General features: G+C 43.9%; 1 protein-coding gene across 16 annotated transcripts in view; it reads left to right on the top strand.

Moving 5' to 3' along the window:
• Positions 1–17,027, top strand: part of KALRN (kalirin RhoGEF kinase) — a 653,035-nt gene that overhangs the window by 335,838 nt on the left and 300,170 nt on the right. For 10 of the 16 annotated variants that reach the window (XM_049710429.1, XM_049710427.1, XM_049710426.1 and 7 more), the window contains exons 11-13: positions 2,246–2,437; positions 13,322–13,530; positions 16,818–16,992. In XM_049710429.1, coding sequence (XP_049566386.1) covers positions 2,246–2,437; positions 13,322–13,530; positions 16,818–16,992 — 576 coding nt within the window. The remainder of the gene's footprint in view (positions 1–2,245; positions 2,438–13,321; positions 13,531–16,817; positions 16,993–17,027) is intronic. The other 6 variants (XM_049710431.1, XM_049710430.1, XM_033403880.2 and 3 more) reach the window with 1 other exon arrangement.

Genomic DNA, 17,027 nt, shown 5'->3' with positions numbered 1-17,027 from the left:
GCAAGCTTGCTTTGGCTTGGCATAAATTTTTATTTATTAGCTAGAAACTACAAAGTCACAACCTTGGGTTTTTTGGGGATTTCTTGAGATTCCCTAAAGTTTAAAGTGAAAGATGTGAAAGATCCTTGAAAAAACTCTCTCCCATCAGCTCTGGGTTTATTTACTAGAAATTGCAGGCAACCCGCTAAGAGGCTTCCTTAACCTGGCCCACAGCCCCAGAGGTCTCCTCCCGCCTATCATTTCCCATCTCTCCCGGCATTTCCATCGTGACTCTGAGTACTTCCTTCATTTGCCTTCCAGAATCAATATACTCTTACTTAACTCAGTGGCAAAGCCTCTTTCCTCTCACAAGTATCATCTGTTTCTCCATGAATCCCCCAAGTGGAGCTGAAGGATTTTTCTTCCTTTTCATCCCCACTCCCAGCCCCAGCCCCATCTCACCTGCTCTGGGGACAGTGTTTACCTTGGGCAGTTTCTTGTCAGATGGCATTCCTTAAAGATCCACTAGGGCCTCTCTTGGCATCCCCTGAGGCCATGACAAGCATTCGCTGCAAGCCTGCTCATCCTCTGCAGTTCCATCAGGAAGCTGGGTCAGCAGTCTCTGGGGTCTTCCACCTGGTGTATTAGTGTGCTAGGGCTGCCGTGACAAAGTACCACACACTGGGTGGCTTAAGCAACAGAAATGTATCGCCTCACAGTTCTGGGGGCTAGAAGTCCAAGAACAAGGTGTCAGCAGGGTTGTTTTTTCCTGAGGGATATGAGGGAGAATCTGTTCCATGCCTCTCTTACCTTCCAGCGGTTTGCTGGTGGGCACTGTTTGTCATTCCTTGGCTTGTAGACACATCCCCCGATCCCCGCCTTCAGCTTCACACGGTGTTCTCCCTGAGCATGTGGCTGTCTCTTCATGTGGCATTCTTTTTTGAAAGACAGTAGTTATATTGAATTAGGGGTCCACCCTACTTCACTATGACTTGATCTTAACTAACTACATCTGCAATAACTGATTCCAAATAAGGGTCCCATTCTGAGGTACTGGGGGTTAGGACTTCACCGTGTGAATTTAGAGGGGACACAATTCAACCTTTAACACCCAGGTCTTCAGGTGAATCTAAAGAACTCTATGGGGAGCGGAGGCCACTTCAGATATGTGCAAAGTAAAGCACCGTACAGTCATCACTCCAAAATCCATTCTAGTTCTCCACTCACTTTGCGTTCGATCCTGACTGTTTCTGCCGCCGGATTCACACCATCACCAGTAATCACTTGTTCACCATTCTGTAGGTCATTGTGCCACTATAGGGATATTAAGAAATATAATGTACACCTGAGTCACCAACTCTAATGCAGGGTCTGTCTGGAGATCTTTTTAAAGGGAAGGCTAGTGAGGAAAGTTGTGTCCCTGGCATACATGTAATAACTGGAATATAGGTATTGCAGAGGCAGTGACTCCATCCTGATGGACAATAATTACAAGTTGGTTGCCTTTTAAACTGCTCTGGAGGATACAGACAGGGATTGGGGGGAGAGTGTGTGTGAGAGTGAGTGTGTGCATGTGTAAATGTGTGTGTGCCTGTGGTAGCTTAAGATAAACAAAATCACCAGACTCATCCCCAACCTTCCTGTGAGCTTTAAGCCTTTGCTGGGCGCACAGGGAGTAGCCTGCATCTCCTCACTCTGGCTGTGGCTGCTTCCTTCTGTCGGTTCCCTGAGTTGCTGACCCTTTCCCCTCCAAAGAGATAGCTCCCTTCCAAAAGATAAACACCAGTAGTTACAGGGACTTGGGGGAAAAGTCGAGCAAGTCTCCCAGTTATTATTTCCCTGGCGTTCTCATATAGAGACCCAGCCGATCTTCGTGGAGGAGGTATTTCCAACTCTGGCAGTTACAGCCTGAGATGGGAGGGCAGTGATGGATCTCCGTAAGGGTAGGGGGTCAGGGCGCGCGGCCAAGGAATGGGGATTCTAGCGTGTCTCCTCGCTTCTTTCCAGGCACGGCCCACCTGGGAGAATTCCCAGGGATGCAGAAGGCACCTAGCTAGCGCCCACTTGTTCCAAGCTGCCACGCAGGCTGCTGGCTTGCCGAGAGGCGGTGGGTGAGCTGGGCGCTGAGCTCCCCCGTGCCAAATCAGGGAGCTCTGGGCTCGGCGCCCACGCCCAGCTCTGGGCAGCCCGGGGTGGGTGCTGGGCGAAGGCGCGAAGCTCGGTTTGTGACTGCAAGTTGACTTCCCCTCACTGTCGTTGCTGGCAGAATACTTACACCAATGCGGACAAGCTCCTAGAAGCGGCAGAGCAGCTGGCTCAGACAGGGGAATGTGACCCGGAGGAGATCTACAAGGCAGCTCGGCATCTGGAGGTGCGCATCCAAGACTTCGTGCGTAGGGTGGAGCAGCGGAAGCTTCTGCTGGACATGTCCGTCTCCTTCCACACTCACACCAAAGAGGTAAGGGCAGCGAGCAGAGGAGGGGTGTTGGCTGGGCTGCTTTGTTCCAGCGAAGGTCAGGGCAGTTTCCTAGCCGCCGAGGTCTGCCTGGGGTCCTGGGTGGTCTGGGGATTACTAGCCTCCTAAGGTTGATGATATTAACAGTTTGCCCCTGATAACCTGAATTGAGGTCTCTACCAATATGGGGCAAAATTTCCTCCGCATCTCTCGTCAGGAGGGGGCTTGGGAAGGCAGGTGGTTTGGGGAGTCTGTTAGAGCATTTAGTCTGCAGCTGGAGGAATTTGGGGATCCCTGATATAGAAATAGTCGCCGTAAGAGGCAATATTAGAGGATCAGAGACTCCCTTCCCACCCCACACCCAATTTTTCTTGGTTGCTGTTTCCTGTCAAAAATTAGAGTCCTGCAGAACTTTGATTATCTTTGCTACCAGCAAGGAACATACAGAGTTTGCAAATCTGTTCTATGTTTTTATTTTATTTTTTTTTTAAACAGAGGATTAAATCTTCTTAATGAGGTCTGCCACAGGGTGCTGTCAAAGTGAAATGGTCCTCACCTTTCTCATCGTGGAGTGACAGCCATTGAAGGAAGGGGGGACTGGGGTGCCTTCCATGCAGGAGGAAGCCAGCTGGGCTTAAATCCGGTCCCCGAATCATTCACAAAGTGGAGACAGGAGAGGGGAGGATGGATCACGTTGCATTGTTGGCAGGGCAGAAGGGCCCATAGAGAGGAGGAGGGTTGCAAACGTGCGGTTGCTCTTCGGTTCTGATTAACACGGGGCACTCTGAGATTGAGTAAGTGGCCAGTGAGGAGGCACGTTGGCATCTTCTGTAATAACACCCTTGGCAGATGAACTCATTATGTGTGTGCATGCCTGTGTTCCCCCCAGGAATTCATTTGAATGGAGTATTAATTAAAGTTGGATTGTACCCTAGTTAATTAAGTTGATTTTTGATATTTGAAATGCATTAAGAAGCCTGGTTGTTACTCCTTCCCAGGCTTTTCTGACACTTTGTAGGAATGAATGCAAATCATTGCAGTGCCTATCAGAGATAAACATGAAAAGATAATGTTTTCTAAACTGCGATTCCCCAGGCAGATGAAGGGCTGGGGAGCACCGTGAAGCTGGCTCTGCTTCCTCTCTGTGGGACCTACGACCACTCTCTGATGAGTGTCTGTAGAGCAAGGGGATTAGCTTTAATCCAGGTCTTCCTGCCTGGCTGTCTGCTTGCTTGTGGCTCACCCAGTTCTTAATAATGGTCTCAGAAACCAAAGGCGTGTGTATTCTCTTTTAATTATGAGCCTGTGGGTGAGAGAATGGAGTATGAATGAACAGGCGTCATGTTCCTTGTGAGGGCTGTGAGGGTGTTGGCTGCCTAGAGAGGTGATGCATGAGGTTAGTTTCCATGGAAGTGCCACTCCTGAAAAGGTGACTGAGGCTCCCGGGAACGCTTTCTAGCGGCATCTCCCACCTTCTGTACATGAAACTAGGAGGCTGGGATCCAGTCCAGATCCTGCTGCTATAGAACCCTGTGAGCTTGTGCAAATCACTATGTCTCTGGCCTTGGGTTGCCTCATCTATAAAATTATGCAGTCGGACTCAATGGCCCTAAGGCCCCTTATGGTTCCAATGTGAATTCAAGATTCCTTTCTTTTACTTCTCCTCCTCTTCTTCTTTATTTGATACTGATAATAATAATTAATAATAATAATAAATTAAGCCTGAGGTGATACAGGTGATTTACCTAGGCTAAAGATTTGGTTAATGGTAAGCACTCAATGTATATTAGGTAGTAGTTTTTTCTAATCGAGTACCTACTAGTTGTTAGACACATACATCATCTCGTGTAATCCTCATGAGAATCTCATGATGACAGACTTTATTGAACATATTTTCAAATGGGGAAACTAAGGCCCAGAAAAGAACTTGTCTAAGGCTACAGAGCTGCCAGTGCAGCAGAGCCTTGAGCCATCTCCCTAAACTCTGCGCACATGCTCTTACCTGCTACCACACATTCTGTCCTCCTTTTTCCCTCTTGTATCTCCTCCTGTCCTCTGCTCTTCTTTCTTCTCCTTGCTCATTTTTCCTCATTACCTTTTCAAACCCCAAAGCAGGGGCTTGATGGGGAGGGTAGCTCTTAGCTGAGAAAAGCAAAATGTTCCCAGGGCTGGGGGTGTGGCACACAGGAATAGTCGGGGATGCAGTTATTAACCATTGTTTTCCCAGAGAGCTTTCAAACCTTGCTAAGCCTGGGGTCTTATTTAAACCCGAGACTTGTTTTCCCACCGTGGCTCAGCGTATACAACCACATTCATATCAAATAGTACCAAAGGGAGCAGCATGATACTGGGAGCAGGTGAAGAAAGGGAGAGGGAACTAAAATGGATGAGCCCCTGCAGTGTGCTTGACTATTTATCTGTCTAGTCGATAGCCATGAGAATTGTCATTTTTTATTCTAATTTTAAAGATCAGAGAAATTAATAATTTGTCCAGGGTCTTGTAGTGAGGATGTCGTAAATGTAGGGACTGATCCCAAATCTGACTCCAAAGCCCATGCTTTTTCTCATTTGCCTTTCATAGAAAGGCCAGGAAACAGAGACTTGGAGGACTTTTATCCACCAGGGAATTCATTGAGACAGGAGGCTGTCAGGAAGTAGCATAGTCTCTTTTCTTCGGGACCTCAAAATGTGAGAGAAATTAGGAGCAGTCCTGCCTGGGTGCAAAGGGATGTGTGATTGTGAGGCTCTTTCTATTCAAGAGGTCTGCAACTCTCAGATCATACAGACTCTGACTTTTTTTTTCAGGATGGAAAGAAAAACATCATTTTGAGTGGCTGTTGTGGAGGGGATGCTCACAGGGGCCATCCCACAGGACTTTATATCTGCATGTTTTCTCTCAGCTACTTTCCCATCCCCAAACTAGTCTGTCTGAGGCCCCTTTTAGGCAGAGTAGAGAATAAGACGTGTGTATGTGTGTACACACTTAGGCATATGTGTTATACACACACCTGTTAAGTACAGCAAGATCTTAGATGCCAGGGAGGTCAGATTTCCAGATCTAGATCTTCATTGAGCATGCTGTGTGCCTTTGGGAAAATTACTTACGCTCTGTTACCCTGTGATAATTATGATGATGACTATTACAAAATTGAGCAGTACAATACTAATACCCATTTTTTTCCTAGCAGAAAACTACCCCCCCCCAAGTTTATTTTTAGAGCATCTCTAATGCCGGGTTAATAAGGAACTTGAGGACTCAACTCAGGCATCATTTTTCCTTGAAATTCTTCCCTGGGGCTTCCAACTTCCCACCCAGACGGGACAGGAGCACTGTGTGCATACCTCATCAAGATGCTGGAAAAAAAAAAAAAAAAGATGCTGGGATCTCACTGAAGTGACTGGAGCTTCCTCGTTAAATTGGAGGTGCTCAGATGGAGCGTACACATGCGGGTTTAGATGTGTGGATACAGATCCTACTGTATATTTCTCCTGCTGTGTCAGATACATAGTGATGCTGAATAAATATTGAATAGGTTTACTTGACAATGAGAAATCAGTCGTTTCTCCTAAAAAAATAAAAAATAAAATTTAAAAAGGTGGGGGAAGCCCGTTCAATCACATGGTTCGTCTACTCCAGTTATTTGACTTGAACTCTACAGACAGTGAAAACAAAGAAGGGCAGGTGGGGAATCTGAATTGCCTGTGGGGCCTTTCCTCTAGAGCCTGTATGGCAGGCAGAAATGGATTATTAGGGCAGAAGTCAGCATCCTTGGATGGGCTAATGGAGAAGGAAGTCCTGTAGTTTGCTCTTTCCCTATTCTGTTTAATACCTCTCAGGACACACCACCTCTCAAACCTTGCTAAGTGTGGGTCCTGTGTGATCCGGGTCTGTTAACTCTCGCCTCCTTCCTCTTGACTCTATAGGCAAACTTCTGGCATTTTACTCAAGGCAAGATTAGTAGCCAAGTTTACTAGTCTACAAGTCTGTGAGGGAATTTTGAGTTGCTATGGATGTTTTTCTCTCTTACAGTAAATAGAGTGAATATTATTATATATATTATATATTCAATTATATTCGATTATAATTCAAATATAATTGGCCCTTCCTGATAATATAATATTTTATATAATAGATATATAATATAATATATTATAATATTCAATTATATAATATATAATCTTCTGCTCAGTTTTGCTAAAGATGTACTCTAATTAGGACCAGAGAGGAAACCGAAGGAAAGTGTGAAGAAGACATCCTCCAAGCTCATTTCTTCTGCAGATTGAAGAGTCTGCTTGATTCTGTTTGCCTGCTTTGTGAATTCTTGGTGACTAAAGGAGTCTGGAGGGTTAAAGCCTTCTAACTGCTTCACTGCAGTGTTATTAATAACCTTGAATACATTAGAAACCATCTAAATATTCCATGTTAAGTGACTCATTAAACAAATCATAGTAAATCTGTAGAGTGAAATATTATACAGTTATTATAAATCACACTGTCAAAGATCATGAATGGCATGAGAGAGGGCTTGTGGTATAACATATAAAAAACTATATATCCATCATGGCCTCAATTTTGATCACACACATAGAATAAAGGCTAGAAAGCGGTATACAAAGAAGCTAAGAATGTTATGGGTGATTTAATTTTCCTTTGCATATTTTATTTGTTTTGTAAGTTTTCTTCAATGATATTTTCAATTGAAAATCAGGAACAATCTCAATAAATGTTATTTTATAAAAACAAGACTTCCCATCCCTACTTAGAGAGAAGAGCTACATAATAATGAGAAGAGACAAACATGTGCTTGGAACCTTCTTAAGTACCCAGAACCTCAGCTATTAATACAAATTGTGCTGAACTTTCAAATGTCTTCTTTTTGCCTGGGGACAAGAGGCCAGCTGGCTGTCTGCTGGTCTGGAGAGCTAGGGGAGGATATAGGGAGAAGCATTTACCCAAGTCCTCATTTTCTTTGTCCAGGGAAAAGGCATTTGTAGCAAGTGTCATCTGCTCTGCAGAGATTGTCCAGACAGAATTCTCTCTCCTTGCTGTGTTTCCATGGAAATGCTGCAGTTGCTGGGTTTTCAAAATATCCATTTTTAGATATTTTTGCAATCATAATATGAGAGTCAAATTAACTAAGGAACGTGGCCAAGATAATCAACCTCAGCTCTTTATTAGGTAGTTTAATTAAATGCCCATTTCCATTTGTTTATAGCCCAGTGAAATCATTCTTTCATGCTGTTTCCGTCTCAAATAGGTACACACACACATACCACAAATGCCACAGACACTCACGTATATACATGTTTCTCTACTCACCCACTGTAGAACCAAAACTAAATCAGTCTTCAAAAGACATAATGGCCTCAAGAACAAAACAGCTTCATCCTCTATTTCAGTTGCCAAACTGATATGGTGTTTATTTAAGAAATAAAAGCTGGTAGTCAATGCCAAAGAAAAATGATTTCTTCAGAATGAGGGAGGGGCGATTCATCCTGTGGAATTGATGCTCCTTTCTGCATCTCTGGGGGTCAGCCAGTTGTATCAGCACAATGGCTGCCAGAGCTGTGCAAATGGTACAGCCAATCAGCAGGAGAAGGTGATGGAGTAAAATCGTCTTTCCTTAACCAGTCATCCCTAAGCCTCATTATTTCTACAAATCTCCTAGTTTCTCCCTTCTTTGTCCCTCCCTGCCCTTTTCAGTTGCCCTTTTCTCAGGCTCCCCACTATGCAAGCAGAATGGGGTCCATGCACTGGCCCTTCCTGAACTCACTGGTTTCAGTCTTAGAGCTCACCTTATGTAGGGCATTGAAAGGCTGCCTTAACTCTCCCCCTGCCAAAGTTCTAGAAATTCTCAAATTAGGCTCATTCTTTTGGATGTAGGTATTTTTGGCCACAATTACATGTGTTCTCTGAGAGAAAGGGCACATAAAGCCATCTCAGTGTATATATCAACATGGAACAAATAGTTATTGCCAAACAGAGAGCAGAACCCTGAAAGAATGGTCCTCGTACAGGTGTGTTTGATCAAGAAGAGAGGGTCTGACAATCCTATTTCTATGTTGGCTCCATCTGTAATTTTCCCTTTTTGTAAGTCCATGTCAGATTTGGGGATCAAAGTTATGCTTGTCTCATAAAACAAGTTGGGAAGTAAATATTACGTTTTCCTATTCGGTAGAAAAAATAAAAAAGAGGAGAGGGTCTGGAAATGGGTGAAACAGGAGGTTCTTTCTGGGGAGCAGGTGGGTTGATGGCAAAGGTGCAGTGCTAATATGTTAGACTCTAGATAAGCAGAGGGTTAAGAGGATATGGAAGACAGTAGGAAGAAACGTGGAGGCTGCTCCCAAGCTGCCTCACTCACTCCATGATGTCACCTTGTTCTGGCAATGCCTTGTGATAGCTTGAAGTGTGAGATCATTCTGACTCAGTCTCATCGGCTCCTGATAATGAGTAAAGTAATAATAGACGTGGCTCTCTGATTCATATTCCTTTCGAAGCAGTCTAGGTATGCTCTTCAAGGATAAGTCAGATAGAGACATACACAGAAGGAAACCTACAGGAAATGTAGACAGTAGAAAAGTTACAGCCCAAGGAATGGGATATGGATCCTTACTCATAGTTCAGTGACACTGACATTTACGTTCGTTCCCTTTATGCTTCAGAGGTGCTTACAAAATTATGAGCATGTGATTTAAGCTTGTTGACACCAGGGGGTGACTGTGTGCATGTTTCTCGGGATTCCCTGTGGCTCCCTACTCAAGCTTTCCAGGTGGTAAATAGTAACTTGGTGGTGCAATTATCCTTGAACCGTTGCGAACTTTTGGTGTCTTGGTGTGAAAGCCGTGATTGCAGTTCCTCAGTTTAGAGAATCATTTCTAGTACTACCCTCTTCTTTACCTCAGTTTCTGAAGAGAAACCATAGCATGTTAGAGTTGGAAGGGATTTTAGAGATAAGTGAGAGAAATCACAAACACACACCTACACAAACACACTAATGCACCTGCCCTTTAAGTATGAAGTAATTGAAGTAAAGTAGTTTTCCCATGAGTATAGAACTAGCCAGACAAGGGAAGAGTCAAGAATTATCTCCAGTAAATATCAATTCCATTCAACAACTCCTTTCTCTCTGGGTGGTTTTGTTTTGTTTCTACAGAAGGAAAAATAGAGAAAAATGTCACTAACCCTTTGTCTCTGGTGCTGTAATCCCCTTGCCTTTCTCTGAGTCAAATTCCCTAGCAGTTTTATTTGACATTTTATCCTCTTGAAGGTAGACTGGCCCCTTCCTTTCCTCATCAGGCTGCTGACCACTGGGCTGAGCGGCATCTAACGTTGTACTTGATTGTTTATCTCTGAGCTGATTTTCCTTAGCAGTAGGTTTAATCTGCCTTAGACAAGAGTTTCCTTACAGTATGGTAGACTATATGGCCAGAAATCTGAGAAATCAACTTCAATTCATTAATCAGAGAATTTTGGTGGGGAGGACACAGTTTTTAAATGATATTGACTCCTGAGGTCAGTGTATTATCGGACGTACCCAATCTTTCTCTAGTCTTTTTGTTTGTAACACTGACACCTCATCTTTGGCAAGTTTGGTCTTTGACTGTCCCTACAATTTAGCTGTATGACCACCAGGCGGAGGGAGTGTCATGAGTCATGGTGGATTTCCTCAGAAGAGAACGATGCTGACTTTCTTCCCTAGACCTACACCAGAGGTGTTCAAGTTTTTGTTAAAGAGGGGGGGAAAAAGGAACTCCAAGCTGTGAAGCCATTAAAATAGCTTAAGGATGGTACTGAGAATAAAATTATCCTAAATAAAATAAAATTCTCAAGATATCTGTAAGCCTCTGTCTCTTATTCCTGTAATGGGAGTGCCAGCCTCATCCTGAGCAATCTTCCATCTCAGTGCCTGTCCTCCGTTGACACATTAAGTTTATTTTTCTTAAGTGCCCTGCTTCTTGTCCACAATTTTAATCTCTCTCTCTTCACATAGTCTTTTCTTTTCTTGCTTTTTTTTTTTTAAAGAAATATCTGGACTTTTCAGTCTCTAGGCTTTCTTTAGATATCCCAGGACAAAGCTGCAAAAACAGAAAAGAGGGGCCCAGCTCATCCTAGCATATTTGAAAGACCAAATCCAGTATTGATCTTGTGCCAATTTCAAAATGAAGGAGTATTTCAAACTTTCCCTCTGTCTTCTAGTGGGAACTAGAGGTGGCTTGCATGAAAAATACCTTTTAAATATAATAATATCTAGCACTTGCATAGCACTTACTATACGCCAGGCACTGTTTCTAAGTGATATAATACATCTGTGTGCGGATGTCTGTGTGTATGTGTACAAATAAGTACATATGTATATATATTTATTGGTATATATATAAGTTATGTAAATGTAGAGTGTGTATATATATCTGCATACACACACGTATATCTCACTTATTTGTATGTATATGCACACAGACATAACACACACATATATATCAACTTATTAGTAATCTTTACAACTCTGTGGGTGTAAGAACTGTTACTGTTCCCATTTTATTTACAAGGGAAACTGAGGTGCAAAGACGGTAGGTTACTTACTCAAGGTTATATAGGAAATATGTGGTAGAACTGGGGGTTGAAACCCTTTCGTTATTTCCTTCTTTCTTTCTTCTTTTCTTTTCTTTTCTGTTCTTTCTTTCTTTCTTTTTTTCTTTCTTTATTTTTTTAATTGAAGTATAGTTGATTTACAATGTTGTGTGGGGTCTGAAACTCTTAACTACTATGCTATATCGCCTCTCTATATAATAATTTTTCAGAGATTCCATTATCTCATACCCAAGGACTTCAGCACATCTGGAAAATGGTTTTGCTCTAGGCAAAATGACAGCCAGAAAGTCTGAAGTAATTTTAAGTTATAGTGACCAATATCCTGAACTTCCTAATTTCATACTGGTTTGAAATGTATACATTCATACCTGTAGGAATATGTATCCCAGCTTAAATGGTCTGGAAAACTTGTTTTGTGTTTTACAACAAACTTATTTGTAAAGAAAATAAACTGAATTAATTACAACCAGACACAAGCTACTAAATGACAGGAACACTGAATAATAATAATTCGTATTCCTTATAGCTATCATCACAATGTTATAGGCTTATTGATAATGCTATTTGTTTATTTAAAGCATTGATAATAAGTAAATAATTTATTTCTCATAATCTTTGAAGTGAGCAGGGCAAATCTTATTCTTCCCATTTTGTAGATTAGGAAACTGAGGCTCAGAGAGGTTTTTGCCTGTCCAAAAAGAACATTCTTTATACCCCATTATTTGCTACCTCGAGGGCTCGTTAATCTTGTGAACTCAACCTCTTCTGCTGCACTTAGGGCCTTTCCTCTCTAAAGAACAAAGAATAACTTGTCCAAGATCTGAAGACTATTTTTGTCTCTCTTTTAATCCCTTGTTCCAAAGGCCATACCATGATTTATCATACTGAGAACCAACAAGATGAAATAGTATTCTTAAGGTGAATATTTATCCATGGTTTTCTTTTTGTTTTTTTTTTTGTTTTTTTGGGATACGCGGGCCTCTCACCGCTGTGGCCTCTTCCACTGCGGAGCACAGGCTCCGGACGCGCAGGCCCAGCGGCCAAGGCCCACGGGCCCAGTCCCTCCGCGGCATGTGGGATCCTCCCAGACCGGGGCACGAACCTGTGTCCCCTGCATCGGCAGGTGGACTCTCAACCACTGCGCCACCAGGGAAGCCCTATCCATGTTTTTAACATGGGAGACTTACAGAATGTTAGAACCATAAGGTAACTAACCATTTTATTTTATGCTCTCCCCAGCCTATTTTACACACGAAGTCTTGGAGAGCAAAGGGTATAGTGATTTACTCAAAGGCACCACAAGTTATAGGAAGAACAGAGGCCACAATCCACATCGTCTGGCTCCTTCTATGAAGTTTTTCTCTCTACTGGCTTTTCTCCTGGTAGAGCCATGAGCTTATCTTTCCTGCTAGTCAAGTGAAGATTCGTTGTTTCTAAGCAAACATCAGACTCATCTTTCCCTCTACAATTCATGCAAATGCTCAATGAGAGCAGTTAGAAGAGGAGCACTGTGGCAGGCCACTGGAGATCTATTTTCAGTATGAGGAAGAGCTATTAATAAATGAGTTTTCAGTAATTCAATTCAACTCCATCATTTTCAGTACTTATTCCATTCAAAATGCTATACTTAGCTCTTTTAAAGTTGTCTGACCAGTAATATCATCCTGACTGCATTTCATCATCTTGAATATCATGGGAGAAATGTCTCATAGTTACATTGAAATTAAGATAAGCTACGTCTTTAGCATTCAACTTTCTAACCAACCAAGCAATCCTGAAAAGAACAAAATAATTTAGCATAGCACATATTTTCTTAATTAATCTTCACTTGGTTCTTACTGAGTGTCACATTCTTTCTTACATATTTGTAAAATCATGATACATTTCTAGGAATCAGCATCTAGCTACCTGGAGGAAGTATACAGAGCTGTCCTTTATGAAAGATGAAATAATATTTGTCCATCACCAGTTTCCTGTTCTTCCCAGTCGCTCAAAAATGAGTGAGCTTCCTGCTCTAAGACCACAGTTTCCCTAAACCACTGGGAAGTAAGGCTGAGGGTGGTTCCTGTCCTTCAGGAATGCCAGCACTAATGGAGTAAACTTAACAGAGATGCGTAGTGAATACAAATACAGAAATGTAAACTGACCCGTAGGGGTGCTGATTAGAAGGACAGTCTGATACTGCACTGACTGGTTGAGGGTAGGTTGGGTGACCTCAGTTCCACACTCTTGCCCTTAACCCCAGCCCTGGCCTCTCCCACGTGCCCTGAGTGGAGTCTCTGCTCTCTCCCCCGCAGCTGTGGACATGGATGGAAGACCTTCAGAAGGAGATGCTGGAGGATGTCTGTGCAGACTCAGTGGATGCGGTCCAGGAACTGATCAAGCAGTTCCAGCAGCAGCAGACCGCTACTCTGGATGCCACACTCAACGTCATCAAGGAGGGCGAAGACCTTATCCAGCAGCTCAGGTCAGCGCCTCCCTCCCTGGGGGAGCCCAGCGAGGCCAGGTCAGCATGGGCAGTGCTTTCCAGTGGGAAATGCCTCGGACTAGACGCGAGATAAGTCATCATGTTCTGGTCTTGGCTCAGCCGCAGCCAGCTTTGTGGTCTTGTGTGAGCTTTGGTTTCTCCATCTGTCAGATATAAAAGTGCCTGCACCACACCCAACTTGAATTTAGAGTGGAAGAGTCAGTGGAAAAGCTCTGATGTTTCAAAGCATTATGTATCATTGAAGACATTATTCAGCGATCAATAAGTAATATAAATACAACAAAAATTTAAATAAATAGTATCTTCATTAAGAATGATGGCATATTTGGTCATGTGGAGAAATAGCCATTGTGGAATATAGGGTTATTTGGCATCTGTTCTCAGGCTGCCTCTGAACTCTAGTGCTCCAGTTGGGGAAATGTAACCCCAAACGGTTGCCTTTGGCCCTGTTAGAATGTAGGGAGTGTGTGATGTGTCCCACTCTGCTCTCCACTTACCCACATATGACCTTTCCACCATTCCTTGCTGCCCAGAAAATAAAACTCCTTCTCTATTGCCCTAAACAAAAATAACTAAGAAGGGATCTTAGAAAATCCTATCTGATACCTTATATTCATTTAGAATCATCCACACCATTGCCTCCTTTCTGTTGGCATCAGTGTCTAGTTTCCTGTCCCTGTCAAGGGCATCGGCTCCTCGGGTAAAGTGTCATGAGGCCTTGAGCAAGCCCTCAGCAACCAGCCCTCTGCCCAGGTGCTGTGTGAATAGGATTTGATGGTGCTGATGATGTCTGCCTGCGGGGACTTGTTTGTATCCTCAAATCACTGAATGCCGGGACCTCTGCCAGCTCTGGACAGAAATAATCTCATCAACAAGTCCCAGGACAGTCCTGGAGCCAGAGGGAATTACTTCAGTTGGAGAGGGCTTCCCCACCACCCCATACCAGTTGTCCAATTAAATAAACAATGAGAGCTTACCTTAAGATGGCCCTGGCATGTTTTTCTGTTGGATTAATCATTTCTATTCTAAACATGCACATGAGATGTTCTGAGTCCTCTTTTGCATACCAACGAGACAGCCTCTTTCCCTTCTTCCCCGAATTCACCGTCATGAATATATAATATGTGACAGTTTTGTCTGCCTACCTAGGAAACTCCGCTGTTACTTGCTTCTGAAGAAAATTCCAAGTAGTAGGCAGCCACTTAACCTCTCTTGGCCTCAGCTGCTTTGTCTGTGTGATTAAGGGGTTCACTTTAGGAGCTTGTCAGCTCTAGAATTACATGATGGCTTTTACATTTTCTCTCCAAGTACTTTTCACAAGCTTGGCTAGCCTCTCTGTGGGGCTGGGGCTGTGGAGCTGCCACTCGCTCTTATCCCCTGCCAACCTTGCGCCATACCTGAGGGCTGAAGGCTACTCAATGATGGTAAAGGCAACGAGGTTGCTGACGCCTGTCCTACAAGTTTAAGTTCCACGGACTTCAGAGAGGACCATAGGCGTGTGACAAGGACCACTGGCGACTGTTCGTCCCCCCACCAGTCTGATGCTAGCCTGGACTCCCCTCCCTGATATCAAGACCAGTCAAAGAAAAAAAGCAAACGATGCCTAGTGGACATTGGCAGGATGCCTCACACATACCAGTGCACACATCTTCCCTAGGCCTCCACGACTCCTCTGGCACTGATCACCGGAGCACCTAAGGTGGTTTTTATATCATCTCTGTGATTCCTAGTGAATGTGACACTGACAGAGATGCTGAACAAAGTGACCAGAAATCATCCTCTTCCTTCTGGAAGCTGGGTGATAGAGAAAGACTGAGGGGAGCTGTCAGAAAGAATAGTCACATCCGCCCTCCTTAGCAAATGCATAATACACAGTGTTGAGTACTCCTCTTGAGTTCTTTTCGTGGCTGGGGGAAGCTGTGCAGTAGTGGGCTTTCATGCCCAAATAGGTCAGGGTGAGAAGGGAGGGATCAGAAGCTCTCTAGATGACAGAAAGGGAGGCTCTTGACAAACTGGCTTTATGCTCCGTCTAGAAATCGTGTGAGCTCAGATACCATTGCTTCTGAGACAAACACAGGCCAGAAGGACCTGGTTTTCAGAAAGGCTGCTGATGAGACCATTCAAAACTAATGCTTTTCCCCTCTGACTTCTTAAACTGTGTCAGAAACTAAGGTATCATGAGATAATGAATGTGCTTGTTTATTTCAAGTTTTAGGGCTCTAGCTTACTCAGTCAAGGCCCTGTAGAATCTGAACTTCTTGAACTCCGCAGTTTTCCTATTATAATGGACTCTGGAGGTGTCACCACCACCTCAATTGTCTAAGCAGATCAATACGTTTATCTCTTGGTTCCCTCTGTGGCATGCCACCTCCCCTTGCTTCTTTTGTATAGACCCTCTCTGCTCAGAAAGCCCACTCCTCTCATCTACTCAGCTCATCCTTTTCTTCTAACACCCAATTCTGGGCTCATCCTCTCTGAAGCCTTTGTTGGTTGTCCAGCCTCTTGTGCCCCAGCTTCTACTCCACAGCTGGACCCATCTCCAGTCAGCACCTGACATATCACAGTCCTTTCAGGATTAACAGTCATTCATACAGCACGTTCCTGGTCACAAAGCGCGGTTACACATGCCATCTTCTTTAATAGCAAACTGTGCCGTGAGTAGAGCAGGGATTATTAAGCCCACTTTACAGGAGCCAGCTGGGCCTCAGGGAGGTGATTTCCCAAGGTCACCAGCCCATATATGTCAGAGGGAGACTTAAGCCAGGCTTGCAGCCTCCAGACCCCAAGCTTTCCTGAGTATAGCTTGAAGCCTGTGTAATAACACTAGCCCATAACTTTGGCATGGACTTAACGAAGGGGATGAATAATTTTGGCAGCCATGATCTCATTTTAACCATGATCCTGTGAGATAAAACTAGGAAGGATTTTTTTTTTTACATATGCCTTAATTTATCTACCCTTATGTATTGTGATATGTGTATTTGTGTATATGTGTCTTGAAATATGTATATATTAGACTACATATATGTGTGGAACCATTCTATTTCTGTAACGTTTGTGGAGCCCTTTTGCATGCATTATTTCATTTGATCCTGTCATGATTCTGTCTGGACAGCAGCAAGCCTTAGAGCTATAGTGCTAGGAACCCCAAAGAGGGTACAGTAGCTTTGGCTCACCTACTGAGCAGACAGTGCCAGGCTCACAGTAGATTCCCGTCCCCCTCACTCAGACGAGGAAGGCCCCCTGCTCCTCTGTCACTGTGAACATGTCAAGGCCCCTCCCTTCTCTCCCCGGCTCTGCCACAGGGACTCGGCTGTGTCCAGCAACAAGACGCCCCACAGTAGCTCCATCAGCCACATCGAGTCGGTGCTGCAGCAGCTCGACGACGCCCAGGTGCAGATGGAGGAGCTGTTCCATGAGCGAAAGATCAAGCTGGACATCTTCCTGCAGCTGCGCATCTTTGAGCAGTACACCATTGAGGTACAGGTGGGGAGGAGGTGCTGGGCAGGTGAGGT

The sequence above is a fragment of the Orcinus orca genome, chromosome 5 (genome assembly GCF_937001465.1).
Source record: "Orcinus orca chromosome 5, mOrcOrc1.1, whole genome shotgun sequence".
Classification (NCBI taxonomy): Eukaryota; Metazoa; Chordata; class Mammalia; order Artiodactyla; family Delphinidae; genus Orcinus; species Orcinus orca.
The sequence above is the reverse complement of the archived record's forward strand: the minus strand, read 5'-3'. Positions and strand labels throughout refer to the sequence as shown.